This window comes from Salvelinus alpinus, chromosome 5 (assembly GCF_045679555.1).
Source record: "Salvelinus alpinus chromosome 5, SLU_Salpinus.1, whole genome shotgun sequence".
NCBI classification, from domain to species: domain Eukaryota; kingdom Metazoa; phylum Chordata; class Actinopteri; order Salmoniformes; family Salmonidae; genus Salvelinus; species Salvelinus alpinus.
The window spans coordinates 88895211-88914506 of NC_092090.1; the positions used below are offsets into that span (position 1 = coordinate 88895211).

General features: G+C 43.1%; 1 protein-coding gene across 1 annotated transcript in view; it reads left to right on the plus strand.

Moving 5' to 3' along the window:
* Nucleotides 1-713: 713 nt before the first annotated feature.
* Nucleotides 714-19296, plus strand: part of LOC139577178 (multiple C2 and transmembrane domain-containing protein 1-like) — a 291904-nt gene continuing 273321 nt past the window's right edge. The window contains exon 1 of the mRNA XM_071404089.1: nucleotides 714-1486. Coding sequence (XP_071260190.1) covers nucleotides 977-1486 — 510 coding nt within the window. The 5' untranslated portion in view covers nucleotides 714-976. The remainder of the gene's footprint in view (nucleotides 1487-19296) is intronic.

Genomic DNA, 19296 nt, shown 5'->3' on the forward strand with positions numbered 1-19296 from the left:
CTTACATGTTGTTAAATGAGTTGCAATATAAGTTGTAATATAAGTTGCCTACTGACAATTGAACTTAAAAGCATATTGAATCACATTCCACACAATATTGAGGTTTACTGTAAGGTGCCTGGCATCGTGGTTGGCGTTTCAGCACAGCTAAAGATACACAATGCAAGATTAGGGCAATCTTCCAACGAGAGCCAGCAGCTGTTCAATGTGATGATTCTGGAGCTCACCCAAAATGGTCATTTGAGTGCCTTTCTCTCAGACAGCAGAGAGGAAAGGATTAGGTAAGACATCAAAAGGCTTAATTTATTAGGCTGATATTCATTACACAAACCTCTTGCAAAATGCTAAACATTAATCTGTAGCATATCAGAAATCCCAGACCTAGGGCAACATCACTAATATGTTGCTAGGACATTGTTAATGTGGAAGACAACCTGTCTGCCTAGGGAGACAAATCAATGGCATCAATTATGCAATGCAATCAGGACATGTAGATAATTTACACACACTGACATGGGTTGACCAGGTGGAGGCGCATCACAGCTTTTAATATGTTCAGTCTTCATTACATGAAATTGATATTGAAAATACAAAAAAACGTGTAAATAGTAACAACCAAAGAATAACAAGTTATTAAAAGCCAAAGTATGTTTATTTGTTGTCAATTGTCTCCAATGTGGTTGTTCTGCCCAAGCAGCCTGTGTGAACTTCACAATTATTGCACGCGCAACGGCTTCCGCTCCATCATTTTACCGTTTGACAGCTACACACCACGTTTGTCATGAAATTCACACTTCATCTGCACATATTCAGGGAAGACGCGCTCCCGAAGAACAATACACACACACACCCTTTGTCAATGCGGCTCCTTGGCGCTGGAAATTGATCAGTAGAAGTACTGCTGTAGCCTATCATTAGCCAACGGTGACATTCACTAAGCTGCACGCTCAGACTGGCAGGTTGCTGTACTAGTACTATGGAGGACAACCCTAAGGATGATAGCGCCGCGAAGGGACAGGAATCGATTTCATACCAACGAAGAATGTGGAAGAATTTCCAAGACAAAACCAAACCGTTTTTGAGCCCCAAACTGGGCTCTGGGCGTCGCAGTCCCGACAGTAAAAAGGAGACCGGGTTATGGATGTTTAAAAGGAAAAAGAAAGAGCTAGACCGTTTCTTTTCGTCCTCACAGCCTAATCTCTGCTGCTCTACCCCGACGCCTTTCCCGGCTGACCAGTCCCTCGATGGTACAGCGCCTGGGAGCAGCAGCACCGGGCAACCTCTGCATCAGCTACTGGGGGCTGATAGAGCGTCCGCGAGCAAGCCAGAGCTAACGGGACATGACAGCCCGAAGCTCATCGTCTCCCATTTAATCCTGTCCCATCAGAAGAGCTCCTCTCTCGGCTCTGCATGCTTCGAGAAGCTGGTAGTAGAATCTTCGGTCGTTGGAGAGGAGGAACAGTTGCGCAAAAACGCCAGTGATTCTGTGAGTAGGCTAACATGAATATAAACAGCGTGCCACACATCTCCAAAAGCGACCTTCAGGATATTTGTGAATAGACATTAATTTCCATTTTAATAAAATGGAAAAGGCAGTTAAAGTGTCAGTTTATGGATAATCACCATTGTTATTGTGCAATTTGAACTCAGCTTAAACACAATATACATGCTCCTAAAAAAGGTGGTTATTGTAGGCTAACAGCAGTGGCGCCTCAGAGGAGAAGGGGATCACCATCCTACTCAGTGAATTTCATAACTTTTTTAATGTTTCATAATTTGTATACTTTTTAGATAAAATAATGCTAAATATATTCACATGTCACCAAATAACTGATTAAAAAACACTGTTTTGCAATGAATGTCTACAGTAGCCTCAACATGACTCTCTGGGGTAGCACCACTGACTTCAATTCAAAATCTAGAAGGTTCATGGTTCTCACCCCCTTCCATAGACTTGCACAGTAAATGTGATGACTTCCGGAGGACGTCCTCCAACCTATCAGAGCTTTTGCAGCATGAACTGACATGTTGTCCACCCAATCAAAGAATCTGAGAATTAATCTAGTACTGAAAGCATAAGCTAAAGCTAGCTAGCTAGTATTGCAGTGCATGAAATGTGGTGAGTAGTTGACTCAAAAAGAAAGTCAATAGTTGAACAGTTTTTAACAAATCAATTTCTTCAAAAAGTAAGGGAAAGCAGCAGAGTGAGCAAGAGATCTAGGTATATTTCATTGTATTTAAAAAAAAAACTTTCACTTACTTACCTAGCTAATTCAGCTAACTAATTTAGCTTACCCAAACACCTGGCTCAAACAGAGAGGAATGCTATTTATGTTAGCTAGCTGGCTAGCCAATACTGGAACTCTTCCAAGTCAAGGTAAGCTTCTGGTTGTATTAATTTATTGCCGCTGGGGCCTGCCGGTGTAACTGCTAAACTGCTTGCTGTAAACTGTATTGCATGATTGTAGCGTGTTTACCAAACACATTAGTTCTAGTAGATATGTTGACTATGACGTTAGCTAATATGGTGATATTGACAACAATGTAGGCTGTGGTGAAAGGCAGACAGCTGTCTGTGACCAGGCAGAAAAACATTTCCAAGCCACACCTTCATACAATAACCGCTGTGGCTTGGAAAGGTTTTTCTGCCTGGTCACAGACAGCTGTTGTGTTGTGCACTGAATTCCTCAAGCAAAAAGAAAAGGTGAGAGGAGGAGAGCGCGTAGATGCAAGTGGGAATTATACAACAAGCAAAGTGATCATGCTGTGCTATGAAAGTGAACTGTGTGTACGGGTGGTGATCAGCGGTGTATTCATTCTGCCGATTCTGTTGAAAAACGTTTCTTAAACAGAAGCAAACAGAACGAAACTGGGATAAATCCACCTGAATTTGTACAATAGAAACACTTGTTTGCAACTGTTGGACTAATAATTACACCCTAGATCAGCTAGATGCAGGCAAGAGTGTGTGAGATGGCATTGAATGTGCCACAGCCTTTCACCGTGATTATTCCAATTTATCTCTTGACCTGTGCGCCTGTTACAAACTTTCATTCGTAGACTAGGTTGTAGCAACATCATGATGGGTATATGCAAATTTTGAGTATCATGTAGTAGCCTAAACCTATCAGTGTTACATTGAGCTGGGTGAATGGAATATGAATGACAGTCAACCAATATGCTGTATAATTAAGGCTAATCTTAAACGGCACCGACCGCCACTGGTTCATTTCACACTTTACAGTTGCATCCCATGGTGAAACATCTGAAGCCATTCACTTTCAATGGAAGGAAAGCTAGATGCCAATAGTGTGCAACTGCAAACCGTAATTCGAGGCATTCCTGCATCTGCAGGACCACCCCCCTGTCGGGCACCCCATTGGTTCCTGCATAAACGCCCTTGCTAGCTAGCGGGAGTGACATCGGTAGACTGGCAGGAGCGGGAAAACGGTGACTGACAGGCAGGACCGAAGGACACTGTCTACCGGTCGCCTCCCACTAGCACAGCAGGCTGGAGGCTGGGGCGACACCATGTGCTAGATAGCTGGCTAGTTAAGTTAACGTCATCTTGTGCTAGCTAGCACACGGTGTCTCCCCCACTTTCTGCCTGCTGTGTAAGGGAGTAAACCATGCCTGACAGACAAGAGGCAAAGGACACTGTCTACTGGTCGTCCCAGCCTCCCGCTAGCACAGCAGATAGGAGGCTAGGGCGACACCATGTACTAGCTAGCTTGCTAGTAAATGACACTGTGTTAGCCAGGTTGATAGTTAGTGACACTGTGTGCTAGCTAGCTTGATAGGTAGTTAGCACACGGTGTCGCCACCGCCTCCCGCCTGTTGTGTACCGGAGTCCTCTTTAGGAGTAGCTGGCTAAGCTAGCACACAGTGTCCTACGCTCCCGCCTGCCGAACACCTGCTCTCGCTGTCTTTAACGGAACTGCGGGAAAACAGTGCCTGACAGGAATGCCGACATGCAGGAATGCCCCGAATTGTGGGCCTCAATTTCACCCTTTTCAGAGTTGTGGATTGGGCGGGGGACCTTTGAGCAATGTTTTATTTGAACAGGGCTGGACTAAAGTTGGGGAAAAGTGAACGAGTGACCAATCAAAGCTCACCATAGCTTCCAACCTCTTCTGGATTGTCTGACAATGGCTGTTGATACTTATCACTACCTAGCTTGATTGCTAGCTTGTTAGCACCCACGTGAGGGTGAGGCTAGGGGACTGCCGGTTGTATAGTGTGATGGCCGAGATCCTTTGAACATGTTAATTCGGATAGCCATGCTAGCTTCGCCCTCATGTCTGTGCTAGCAAGCAGGCTAGGTAGTGCTAGGTATCAACAGCCAATCCAGTAGGGGTAGGAAACTATAGTGAGCTTCGATTGGTCAATTGCAACGCGACAAAAGTTCAGCTTTCCCCAACTTAAGTTCCGCTCTGTTCAAGCTCCCAATGGTCCCCGCCCTCTTCCCTTCAATGAAAAGGAATGGGCTCCATTGTTTCATCGCCCCCAATTCGTTCAAAGGATCTCTACTGTAAACGGCCGGTAAGGACAGGTAGACTAAATGCAAGTTTCAGCGACGTGATGCACAACCAGTCAGGTAACTTGCTTTGATGTCAGCGCCATCATGGTAGGCCTATTGTCAACTCTCAATTTTGTGGCTGTGAATGTTAGGCTACTTGTGGCAGAACATGAATTGCCTTTAAGTCCCATCTCATTACTACACTTCCACAAAATCTAATGGGGCAATAAAGCTTTGTCTTGGGAGGGTCCTATGCCTACATTTTATAGGAACTTTTTGAACCCTGCTGTAGACAAGGTCCATTCAGCCAAGAGTAGACTCCCACCTCTCCCCAGTGTTTCTGGCTTTAGCCTCGACAGAACAGTAGACTTGTTGTATACAACTCAGTCTGACATCCAGGTGCTTGTGTAAGCGATTTGGCATACATACTAGCTGAAGTGCACTTTTCCCCTGTGCAAGGACCCATTTAATCTTTGAGACACACTGCATTCAGGTGACAGGGTGAAGGGTACTTCAAGAAAAAGGATCTGAATTTACATTTTAGTCATTTAGTAGACACTCTTATCCAGAGCGACTTACAGCTCTTCTACACTATAGCCATCAGATGGCACTGCCATCAGCCATTGAGGAAGTGCTTCCTTTGAAGCTTCAAAGTTGCAAAGGAAATGGAGGGGGGTAATCATTTTTTACATTTGTTTTATTTAACCTTTATTTAAATAGGCAGGTCAGTTAAGAACAAATTCTTATTTACAATGACGGCTTACCCCGGCCAAACCCAGACGACGCTGGGCCAATTGTGCGCCGCCCTATGGGCCTCCCAATCACAGCCGGATGTGATGCAGCCTGGATTCGAACCAGGGACTACAGTGACACCTCTTGTACTGAGATGCAGGGCCTTAATGATACCATACAACGAATAATAGATTGATAATTGCTTTCCATAAATATACATATATTTCATATGAATATAATCCATGGTTTTCTTATAATCGTAGAAACAACTGTCATTAACCACCCATTGACTATTTCATAATAATAGACTGTTCCACCCTGACAGAGTTGTATTGCAATGCTTCACGCGATATGATTGCAAACATTACTTTCATTGAAATTAAGCTGCTTACAACGAGGCGCTTTCAGAGCAGGGGCAGAGAAAAGAAAATTAAAGAAAAAATATTTAATTTAAACAGAAATATTATATAACGCATTTATTTAGTAGAAATACAGGTGCTGCTGATAATACTGCCATCGTCGTCGAGACAGAGGACATATGTGTAGGCCATGTATGCTTAGATGGCGCTGCAGTGGAAGGCAGCCGTTTTAGGGGCTCATGACAAATTCTGATATATATATTTTTTTTTACACTGATCGTAACTTTTTGATACATAACGCGTCATTTTCTATGCTCGGACTGGACACGTATGATCGGACACGCCTACCCGTGACGTTTTTCCCCCTTTTTCTCGCGATTTAAACCCCCCTGTGAAAACAAAAGTAGGGTATCCTATTCAAGAGTACCAATACAACATTACACGATACGTGCATATTTAGTGATATAAAGACGGCATAACTTCATGTGACATGTGACCAAATGTACAGTTAAATCTCTTAAATGATTAACTCGCGACGACAGGCTCTTACCAGCTCCTCACTCGTCAGAGTCATCACATCAAAAATCTCTCTCCATTTTGATCATGAAGGCAAATATTTGTTTATTTAGTTGCCATGACATCCATACCTACGAAAGCCAACGAGGATCAAATGAAGAAATTAGGTTTCCTGCTGGTAGACGGAGATCCGTTGGCGAAATAAGAAAATGCGTTTTTCAACTGGCGGATTTGGAATCATATGCAGACATTGCGATGCGATTCAAGATCAATAAATGTTGTTGACATATTAAACAGGCGCTGTTAAGGTTCAAAATAGTATGTTCCCCCCTAAACCACTTTGGACACCACATTAAAATGTTCTGGACACTGGCTCTGAACTCTCATTTTGCCACTGAATCATTAATTAAGAACTACAGATGTATCACGTAGATCAAGTGTTACTTGCATGTGAAAATGCCATGGGATGCATTTGCTCCATTGTTAACTTTTTTGTTATTAGCCCAGTCTTTGAGGGTATTTTATAAATGATACTGAACAAAAATATAAACACAACATGCAACAATTTCATCGATTTGACTGAGTTACATTTCATCTTAAGAAATCATTCAATTGAAATAAATTTATTAGGCCCTAATCTCTGTATTTTACATGACTGGGCAGGGGTGCAGCCAAGGGTGGGCCTGGGAGAGGGCATAGGCCAGAGTCTGCATCATAATGTCAGTATTACGTATTGGTGGTTCAGTCTGTGCTAGTTTAAAAAATATATTATTCCTTTACCCCTCTTGCATGTCTCAGAGTGCATTTTGGTTTCTCCCTACAATTTTACCACTGACCTGCACAACTCTCTAGGGTATTCTGACTTGCCCATATGAGGAAGCTGAACCAGGACACTAAACTAAATGTTATGACAGGCGCAATAAAACATTAAAATAAAAAAAATGTAAACTCCACAAACCCCGCTGGCTTGCCAACTTCAACATGCCATCAAGCAGCTTCCTCCATTCCTGAAGAGGTTGGCTTTAAGCATCCTCGTCAATACCTACTCAAACCCCGCTGCCTTGCCAACTTTAAATCTGGTTTCAAATCTGGTTTCAGCTACATGGAACTATCTCGCTATAGTTATTATACTTAAAATAAATGAAACATATTGACCCATCCAACCCCCACCCATCTATAGAGAGTAAAAAAGTAAAAAAAGTAACTTTGTTTTACATTTGAGTTTTTTACAGCTATTTTGTTACATACAGTATACACTGAGTATACCAAACATTTGGAACACCTTCCTAATATTGAGTTGCACCCCCCCTTTGTCCTCAGAACAGGCTCATGTTGACTCCAATGCTTCCCACAGTTGTATCAAGTTGGATGGATGTCTTTTGGGTTGTGGACCACACACGGGAAACTGTTCAGCGTGAAAAACCTAGCAGCGTTGCAGTTCTTGACACAACTGGTGCGCCTGGCATCTACTACCATACCTTGTTCAAAGACACTTAAATCTGAATAACACACATACACAATCCATATCTCAATTGTCTAAAGGCTTAGTTATCCTTCTTTAACCTGTCTCCTCCCCTTCATCTACACTGCTTGAAGTGGATTTAACAAATGTCATCAATAAGGGATCATAACTTTCACTGGATTCACCTGGTCAGTCTGTCATGGAAAGAGCAGGTGTTCTTAATGTTTTGTATGCTCAGTATACATTATTCATATATTTTGCAAACATAGTATTTTTATATACAGTATTAAATGACATAAATATAGTTTGATATAAACATTGCACATTAAAAGGTACTCATGTATACATGATGTATGTCGTTTTCGGTCATAACTATTAGAGATGATCTTTTAATCCCAGCCCTCAGTTATATGTCCATCCCACCTATCTCTGTAGACCACCCTCTCTTGATTTCCATGTGCAATATACATTTTTCAAATGTGCTGTGATGTCTTACATGAGTTCTGGACCTTTCTAATCTCATAGTACCCAAAGATTGTAAATGAAAGATTAATATTTTTGCCAATTGTATTATTATATTGTTAATTGACTGACTGTGGCTTTTCAAATCTCCCAACAGTGCTATTTGTAGGGTTAGGTTTTGGCTGAATATTGGGATTTTTCAGCCTCTATTAAACCTTTTTTTCCCTCATATCTCTCAGAACATTAAATTCTTTAAAGACTAAATAGAACATTGTGGGCCTCTGGCCTTGTTGTGCAGGGACCCAAAATGCTGATGCAGCTGTGTGTGTATGTGCGTGCGCGTGCACGTGTGCGTGCGGTCTGCAACATTTCAATTTTTTTTAAATGATTCTCCGAGCTCAGGATTGAGCCAACACTTTCTAAATGAAATGAGAATTTATTGGAAAAAACAAGCCACAGCATTAAACACTCATCATTTCACAATGTCATTTGGAGAGAGAGCGGTGGTGATTCACTTCAAGTTCTGAGAGTCACAATGTATTACATTGTGAGGGCAAAAAAAGGGTGACATTTTCAGTAACTACACAGTGTATATTCTCCATTGGATTTTAGAAGTCTGGGTGTACATGACATAGAAGACACAGTTGAGTGTCATCATCTTTACAGGTCTATGAAGGGCTCATTATGATATTGTGTTCTGTTTGTATAATGAACATCTGCTAGGTGTGTAATTAAAAATTCTAATTCCTACGAGTCCCAATTCTTTGCGTATCTTTGCACACCTCACAAATGCATTCAGAGGCATGAAAAATGTGTGAGTGTGTGTGTGCGTGTGTGTGTATGTGTGTCAACTAGGCTGAATGGTTTGTTGATGTAGCAGAAAATTGTCAAATCTATTCTTTGTACCCCATATCATTTACTTGAACATGAGAAATGGGCAGACCGACAAACTACAGGAGAACTGACAGATGCATTTGCTCATTATTAGTCATAATCAGCATGTGTCATTTTCCATAACCACTAGGCATGACATTGACATCGCTTCTTGTCAGGGTGGTAAGTGTTTCAACAGGGCCTCTTCATATTGAAATGGGTCAACTAGAGTCCCAGATATGTTCATCTGTTGACTTCAGGTTCTGAGCCTGTCCACTTTACCCCAGCTCTACTGGTGTCCACTTGATGAATGGCCAGTCCCAGACACATACTGAGCTCTGCAGTCACTACAACCAGTTACTTCAGTCACGGGCTGAAAGCTGTCCCAGAGATGTGTTGGTCCCCATCTGATGTTCTCAGTTCAGAGGATATCAGTACACAGCTGTCTCCATCCTCTCTGTCTCTGTCTCCATCCTCTCTGTCTCTGAGCTCAGGTTGAAGCCCTGAAGCTCTTCTGTCTGGCAGGATTATATCCTTTAATCTCTCTCACTCTCACACTTTCTTACTCTCTATCTCTGTCTCCATCCTCTCTGTCCCTGAGCTCAGTCTTCATTCTGGGAGGATTAAATCCCCTCATCTCTCTCTCTCTCTCTCTCTCTCCTCTCTCTCCTCTTCATCTCTCTCTTTCTCAATCTCTCTGTCTCTCCACTTTATAGCTCTCTCTCAGATTCAGATAAAAAATGAGATTATGCAGTGCATATGTCTAACAACATTGAACAGGCACAATGAGCTCGTCTATGGAATGTAAGTGGGAATGTAGGTGTCAAGTCCTCACAAGAATAGTAAACCAACGAAAATTAAGCGAAGTGAGGACATTTTGCCGGTCCTCATTTGTGAAAAGGCCCATTTTAGTTTTAGGTGTTAGGGTTAAAATTAGGGTTAGGGTGAAGATTAGGGTTAGGTGTTGTGGTTAGGGTTAGGGAAAATAGGATTTTGAATGAGAATCAATTGTTGGTCACAAGTATAGTAAGACATAGCTGTGTGCGTGTCTCTGTGCGTGCACACATACACATTCAATCACACCAACTTGTGCACATTGTTTTGTATGGGTGTGTGTGCATATAGGAGTGTGTGGATAAGTGTATGAGTGTATTACATGTTATTTGATGTGTACTTAGAGTGCATACATCAAGTGTTGTCTAAGTATGTATAGAAATGAAATTAGTAAAATTGATTCAATAAGAAAAGAAAAGAAAAACATAACACAATGAAACATAACAAAAACACTAACAACCGCAAAGTCTATCCCATCTCTGTGTGTGTCACAGGGTGACAAATGTAGCTGCCAGCTTAGCAGTTGCTTCTCCTCTCCAAGCAGGATGGGGAGTTTATGCACATCAGGGATCTGTCTAAAGTTTGGTATATCATTTTCTATATCTGCATACTATGTTTCCCTTATGTTGTCATATTTTGGGCAGGAACACAGGAAGTGCATCTCAGTTTCTAGCTCCTGTAAATCACAATACCTCCATATTCTCTGATCTCTTGGGAGCCAAGATTTAAGGTGTCGACCTCTTTCAATTTCCAGACTGTGGTCGCTGAGGCAGTATTCTGAGAGGGTTTTTCTTCTTTTTACGTCTTGGAGGCTGTCACGCCCTGGCCTTAGTTATCTTTGTTTTCTGTAATATTTTGGTTAGGTCAGAGTGTGACGGGGGGATGTTTGTGTATAGTTGTCTCGTCTGGGGTGGTTGTATGGTATAGGGGTTTTTGGTAGAGTGTATGGGTTTGTGTTGAGTGTAGGTGTCTAGGTAAGTCTATGGTTGCCTGAATGGTTCTCAATCAGAGACAGCTGTCATTCATTGTCTCTGATTGGGAGCCATATTTAAGGCAGCCATAGGCAGTAGGCTTTTGTGGGTAATTGTCTATGTGTAGTGTTTAGTGTCAGCACTATTTGTTTGAATAGCTTCACGGTTTGTTGTTTTTGTTCGTTTGTTTCGTCTTCATAATAAAGAAGATGTCTTTCTATCACGCTGCGCCTTGGTCCACTCTGCCTCATTACGACGTTCGTGACAGAGGCTTAGATATTCTGCCAATGATAACGATCAAGTTTAGTTTTAAAATACACCTAAAATACTTTTGATAAATTCTAACAGAAATTTTCCAATGGGGACTTTTTTCCATTTGCTGAAGTCAGGGTCAGAGATGGGTCCACATACTTTGCTACCATACAGTAGTATTGAGGTCAGAATGACAAAATAATAGGGATATTTATATTACTGAATTTGTATTTGATAGCATAACACACTCTTCTGGTTTTTCCACACAGTGCCTTTGTAGCCAGGCTGTAACTCCCAGATGAGTTTATCTCCAGGCCAGGTCATTATAGCTGGTATTGTGCTTTAGTGTAGTTCCACTGTTGGTAACTGGTAGTGGTTTCCTTGCGATCTGACTTTCTTCTTTAAAGATCATGATTGAAGTATTTTCTAAATGTACTGTTAGTGCTCATCTTTGTTCTTGTTTCTTGTGTTCCTTTAGATTTTTAGATTCATGAGAGTGTGGAGGAAGTAAATGTGATCTGAGGTGCGATGTTTAGGGAGGAAGACAAATTGACATTTATTCAGGGAATTGTGTTTCTTTGGGAAGGAAAGAATTCTGGTATTCATGATGCTGTTAAATATTTTCCCCCAGATTACTGCACACTCTGTAGTTATTGGGGTCAAATTTGTTTCCTTTCTTGTAAATGGGTGTAATAAACCTTCATTCCACATTTACAGGGAAACATCCAGTTACCAGTATGAAGTTAATAAATCATTTAAGCAGTTGTGTCCACCAGTTTAGGGCTGCTCAGTTTCACCATTTCATTACTGATGTTGTCTGGTCTGCATTCCTTCTTTAATTTTAAAGTTTGGATTTTATCTTCAATTTCATTCATTGTGATTGAGAAGTCTAGAGGATTCTGGTTGAGCTTAATGTTTCACTCACTCACTCACTCACTCACTCACTCACTCACTCACTCACTCACTCACTCACTCACTCACTCACTCACTCACTCACTGTCACCCTGCCTCTGTTTCCAGCTGATATGGGTCATTTGAAATATTTATCAGTCAAGGAGGAGGAAGGCCTTCCTGTATACAGGACACACCACAATCACACACCTTATTATAAACCTATAGTAAGCTGCATTTGGAATGGTCCCCCTGTGGTTGACTGAATTTGTTATATCCTGGACTAAAGTGGACATAAGAGCCTGTACAGTTTTTGCTTGCAACACTAGCAACTCACTCTCCACAACTTTATGTCATCAAACACATCATTCACATACTCACGCTTTGTTGGTGACATCTTTCAGGGATGTCACCATTCACCTCACAGACAAACAGTTATTTACAAGGGCTGTCATACTGACTGGTTTCTGTACTGGGAAAATGGGTGAACAGTGGCTGATATGCATGGGCCTTTGAGAGAGCAGCGCCTGGCTCGATCCAAATGGGAGTTCCCAGAGATCGCAGTTAGTTACATTAAGAGTCATGACTGACAGCCTCAGTACCCTGGGGACCCTCTCTGCTGCTAGTCAGTGAATGACTGATGTTTAGAGCCTGAAAGTCTCTGGGCACCATGAGTCAGAGAAAAACACATTTGTGCAAGTTTGGGCGACAAATGCTCAAGAAATGGAGGCGTGTAGCTCTCATCTCTGATAGATTGCAGTATTCCCTTCTCTCTTCCTGACTCCCGCCTCCTCCCAGGTGTGCTCAATGTCTGGTGAAGGATACTGAGGGTAACGAAGGATAGCTTGTCCCTGATTCAGAGGGGTTGGGTTAAATGTGGAAGACACATGTCAGTTGAATACATTCAGTTGTATAACTGACTAGGTATCCCCTTTCCCTTCCTTTCCCATTTGAGCCTTTCCCTTCTGTCTGACTGAGCATGTCAGGCCAACTTCAGACAGTTTAAGCCCACAGTATCAACAGTACTCACTGTGTTACCAACACATCCCAACATCCTAGTGTGCACCTCGTCCGCTTCTCAGATGTCTCCCCTGCTCTGATCGCAATCTGTGTGTCCGAATGAACTTACGACAAGGAAGAAAGGGAGGATGTTCTGCTCTGAGGACACATGGAAATCCCTCTGAAAAACAACCAAGAACAGGGAGAACAAGCAGAGTGGTGTGAGGAGAGAGCGAACACCACTGCGTTACATTGCTTGACGGGGTCAACCATTGTTCCTGTACCCAAGAATGCAAAGGTAACTGAACTAAATGACTATTGCCTTGTAGCACTCACTTCTGCCATCATGAAGTGCTTTGAGAGACGAGCCAAGGATCATACCTTACCTGTCACCCTAGACCCATTTCAATATGCTTACCGCCCCAATAGGTCCACAGACGATGCAATCGCCAACACACTGCACTCTGCCCTATCCCATCTGGATAAGAGGAGTACCTATGTAAGAATGCTGTTCATTGACTATAGCTCAGCATTCAAAGCCATAGTACCCTCCAAGCTCATCATTAAGCTCGAGGCCCTGGGTCTGAACCCCGCCCTGTGCAATTGGGTCCAGTACTTCCTGATGGGTCGCCCCCAGGTGGTGAAGGTAGGAAACAACACCTCCACTTCGCCGATCCTCAACACTGGGGCCCCACAAGGGTGCGTACTCAGCCCCCTCCTGTACTCCCTGTTCACCCACGACTGCAAGACCAAGCATGCCTCCAACTCAATCATCAAGTTTGCAGATGACACAACAGTAGTAGGCTTGATGACCAACAACGACGAGACAGCCTACAGGGAGGAAGTGAGGGCTTTGGGTGGTGCCAGGAAAATAACCTCCCACTCAACGTCAACAAAACAAAGTAGCTGATCGTGGACTTCAGGAAACAGCAGAGGGAGCACCCCCCCATCCACATCGACGGGACCGAAGTGGAGAAGGTGGAAAGTTTCAAGTTCCTCGGCGTACACATCACTGACAAACTGAAATGGTCCACATACACAGAGAGTGTTCTTCAGCTTCTTCAACCTCAGGAGGCTGAATACATGTTGCTTGTCACCTAAAACCCTCACAAACTTTTACAGATGCACAATTGAGAGCATCCTGTCAGGCTGTATCACCACCTGGTATGGCAACTGCACCACCCACAACCGCAGGGCTCTCAAGAGAGGGTGGTGCAGTCTGCCCAATGCATCACCGGGGGCAAAATACCTGCCCTCCAGGACACCTACAGCACCCGACGTCATAGGAAGGCCAAAAAGATCATGACAGATGACAATCACTCGAGCCACTGCCTTTTCCTGTCGCTATCATCCAGAAGGCGAGTTCAGCTGCATCAAAGCTGGGACTGAGCAACTGAAAACAGCTTCTATCTGACATTGCTCGTCCATATATTTATATATTCTTAATTCCATTCCTTTACTTAGACTGTGTGTATTGGGTGTATGTTGTGAAATTGTTAAGCCCATAATTGTTAGATATTACTGCACTGTCGGAGCTAGAAACATAAGCATTTCGCTACACCCGCAATAACATCTGCTAAACACGTGTATGTGACCAATAACATTTTATTTTATTTGAGTCTTTGTTCTCTTCATTTTGCCCCTTCTCTCAGGACAGAGACTAGTGTGTTAACCACACTACGACTGAGGAGCAGTGGTGACTGGTTGCACTTTAAATGGGGATGACAGGCTCATAGTCATAAACTCAGCAAAGAAATAAACGTCCTCTCTGTCAACTGCGTTTATTTTCAGCAAACTTAATATGTGTTAATATTTGTATGAACATGGGGATGACGGAGAGGAGGAGAGATGACTAGAAACGATTCGGTTGACCATTTTATGTGTGAATTAATTGTCGGAGTAGAAGACCTTGTGCATTACAGGTAAAATTACAACTCAATGTTTATATCCCAGGACAAATTAGCTAGCAACAGCAAGCTAGCTAAATAGGACAAATTAGCTAGCAAGTGCAAGCTAGCTAGCTAAATTGCCATAAATGTGTAATGCTTTTCCACCTGTCCCCAAATGAATAAAATTGGTTCAGAGTTTGTTTCGATATTTTAACCTGCATGTCGTGATCGTGTGATCGGACAAAATACATTTATGCACGATGGCTCACGATGGCGCACCCACGCAGCTGGTTTGCGTTCTGTGTGAGCTTGCAGGAAGGGTACCACATGAGGGAGGAGGGTGTCTTCCCTGTAACGCACAGCGTTGAGATTGCCTGCAATGACAACAAGCTCAGTCCGATGATGCTGTGACACACCACCCCAGACCATGATGGACCCTCCTCCTCCAAATCGATCCCGCTCCAGAGTACAGGCCTCATTCTTTCGACGATAAACGCAAATCCGAACATCACCCCTGGTGAGACAAAACCGCGACTCGTCAGTGAAGAGCACTTTTTGCCAGTCCTGTCTGGCCCAGCGACGATGGGTTTGTGCCCATAAGCAACGTTGTTGCCGGTGATATCTGGTGAGGACCTGTCTTACAACAGGCCTACAAGCCATCAGTCAAGCCTCTCTCAGCCTATTGCGGACAGTCTGAGCACTGATGGAAGGATTGTGCGTTCCTTGTGTAACTCGGGCAGTTGTTGTTGCCATCCTGTACCTGTCCCGCAGGTGTGATGTTCGGATGTACCAATCCTGTGCAGGTGTTGTTACACGTGGTCTGCCACTGCGAGGACGATAAGCTGTCCATTCTGTCTCCCTGTAGCACTGTCTTAGGTGTCTCACAGTACAGACATTGCAATTTATTGCCCTGGCCACATCTGCAGTCCTCATGCCTCCTTGCAGCATGCCTAATGCACGTTCACGCAGATGAGCAGGGACCCTGGGCATCTTTCTTTTGGTGTTTTTCAGAGTCAGTAGAAAGGCCTCTTTAGTGGCCTATGTTTTCGTAACTGTGATCTTAATTGCCTACCGTCTGTAAGCTGTTAGTGTCTTAACGACCGTTCCACAGGTGCATGTTCATTAATTGTTTATGGTTCATTGAACAAGCATGGAAAACAGTGTTTACACCGTTTACAATGAAGATCTGTGAAGTTATTTGGATTTTTACGAATTATCTTTGAAAGACAGGGTCCTGAAAAGGGGACGTTTCTTTTTTTTGCTGATTTTACTTTTCCATTTGTTTGATACCATTCCATTCGGTCCATTCCAGCCATTGTTATGAGCCGTCCTCCCTTCACCAGCCTACTCTGCTCAGGAGTCCTCTACAGTTCTCATCATGAGCAGCACAATTAGAGATGATGACTCACATTTTACTGTCAGATCTTAGAGCACTGCACTGATTCCCTCTGACATACATAGCAGTAATGCACACTAAGGCTTACTAATGTTGTCTTCTCTTCATCTGTTGTATTCAGTTTGCCCTGGAGTGTTTCTCTTCATCCACAGACACACAGACACACACACACACACACCCCTCCCCTGCCCTCCATGCTCACACAAACAAACCTTTTTCTGTCTGTCTCTCTGTATGAGGGTTTTCTCCAGCCCAGGGTTGATCCGGTCTCAGTTTCTGTTTGTTTGACTGTGTGTGTGCGTGCATGTGTGTGTTTAGATTATATATTTTTTGTCTTCCAAAGAGGAAATTAATTTCCACATATACTCGTACATATACATAAAGACCAACAACAAACCCATACACCCATTCGTAATGTTTACAATACCAAAACCAAACTTCCCAGGACTGAAGATAAAACAACTTCCCTACACCCTGGACAGCAGATAAAACAACTTCCCTAGACAGCAGATAAAACAACTTCCCTACACCCTGGACAGCAGATAAAACAACTTCCCTACACCCTGGACAGCAGATAAAACAACTTCCCTACACCCTGGACAGCAGATAAAACAACTTCCCTACACCCTGGACAGCAGATAAAACAACTTCCCTACACCCTGGACAGCAGATAAAACAACTTCCCTACACCCTGGACAGCAGATAAAACAACTTCCCTACACCCTGGACAGCAGATAAAACAACTTCCCTACACCCTAGACAGCAGATAAAACAACTTCCCTACACCCTGGACAGCAGATAAAACAACTTCCCTACACCCTGGACAGCAGATAAAACAACTTCCCTACACCCTGGACAGCAGATAAAACAACTTCCCGACTAAGACACAACATAAGCAGTGGGATATATAGCCCATTAGCTGATGAGGTTGTTTATGGCTGTGGAGATGAAGCTCCACAGGGTTTTGGATATAAATAGGAACTTTATCGAACAAAACATATATGTATTGTGTAACATGAAGTCCTATGAGTGGACCTATTGGGGCAGTAAGCAAATTGGAGTGGGTCTAGTAGGGTGGAGGTGATATGATCCTTGACTAGTCTCTCAAAGCACTTCATATGATGAAAGTGAGTGCTACGGGGCAATAGTCGTTTAGCTCAGTTACCTTAGCTTTCTTGGGAACAGGAACAATGGTGGCCCTCTTGAAGCATGTGGGAACAGCAGACTGGAACAGCAGCTGGTCTGCGCATGCTCTAAAGACGCGACTAGGGATGCCGTCTGGGCCTGCAGCTTTGGGTTAACACGTTTAAATGTTTTACTCACGTTGGATGCGGTGAAGGAGAGCCCGCAGGTTCTGGTAGCCGGCTGTGTCAGTGGCACTGTATTGTCCTCAAAGCAAGCAAAGAAGTTGTTTAGTTTGTCTGGGAGCAAGACGACGGGGCTGGTTTTCTTTTTGTAATCCGTGATTGACTGTAGACCCTGCCACATACGTCTCGTGTTTGAGCCGTTGAATTGCGACCCTACTCTACTCTGTACTGATGCTTAGCTTGTTTGATTGCCTTGCGGAGGGAATAGCTACACTGTTTGTATTTGGTCATGTTTACCGTCGCCTTGCCATGATTAAATGCAGTGGTTCACGCTTTCAGTTTTGCACGAATGCTGCCATCAATCCACGGTTTCAGGTTGGGGAAGGTTTTAATAGTCACCATGGGTACAACATCACCGATGCACTTGCTAATAAACTCGCTCACCGAATCAGCGTATACATCAATGTTGTTGTCTGAGGCTATCCGGAACATATCCCAGTCCACGCGATTGAAGAAATCTTGAAGCGTTGAATCAGCGTGGTTATTTGAGTTTATATTTTCTTGAAGGACAAATTTTATTTTTTTGTAAAAGTGTCCGTTTGATAGCTACTCTACCCAAAAATCCAAAGGAAAAGTTGAAGATATTCCTCTTACTGTTTCTTTATAGTTTTGGGGAGTTTGCCAGTGTTGGGTTCCAAAATACTGGTGAATCTATCCATCTTGGCAGAGCAGAAATAGGTAGTTATTTTACCTCATCAAGTTAATAAAATGTCCCTATTTTTCAGTCCCGTTTGAAAGGTTGACAAGCTAAAATAGTATTTTGTTTTATAGTCTCTTACAAACTCAACACACCGCTCCAAACTCAACGCTCCAAAACCTCTCCACTTTAAATTTAACAGCCACAGGATAGGAAAATAGCAGACATCAGAAGCCATTTCCATGGATGAAACCAGACAACATGGACATGGGAACAAGACACTGGTGGGCAGTAAACATTCAGCAGACAAACCGGCAGCAGAACCTTTACTTTTCCCAAGTGACAATCCAACAAAATCCATTTGCAGATCAATGAAGACAGCTCCACTCACCAGATGAGTATTGAATGCAGTTGCAAATGAGGCCCAAAGAGGAAGCATGCATATAGTACATTGTTTGCTTTCAATATGATCATAGTCTCAGTATGAATGATGATCATGAGACGCTTTCTCTGCCAGTCTGGAGTGACCATATCTGTTTGTGTGTTTTACCTCGTTGGAAAAGCCTGTTTGACATTACCAGAATTAGATAAAACCAGGAATTCAAATTCCGGATATAGAAGCATAGTTTGTATTTAAATGGCCAGGTGTTGCAGATTGAGTGTCTGCTTGGGTGCATCTGTAATTGTACAACAGCGTGTTCTGTGGGATGTTTTGTTCGCACCTGGGACACTGCCCCTGTCTCTCTGTTTGCCTGTCTCTCTGTTTGTCTGCTATGGAACTTTTGTCTACTACAGCACAGCTGTACATTTGTGTGGTCATGTCTCCTTTTGTGAATGTGCTTATACTAATACCCTTGCAGAACTATCTTGCTTTCTCTCTCTCTGTGTGTCTGTTCCCATTGATTGAATTCATTTGAGTATTGTCATATTTTTGTGGGAGAAAGGGTTTATTGAATGCCCTGTGGAGCAGCCGCACCGGTTTCGACCGTGCACTTTACAGCGCCCCTGGAGAGAGGTCTTCAGTCTTTATCAGTGTCTTTCATCTCCAGGGCAACTGCCACAGATAATGACCTAAAAAGCCACAGTATTGATCCCACTGTGAGTTACGAACCGCTGGATTTCTTGGCCAGTCATTGT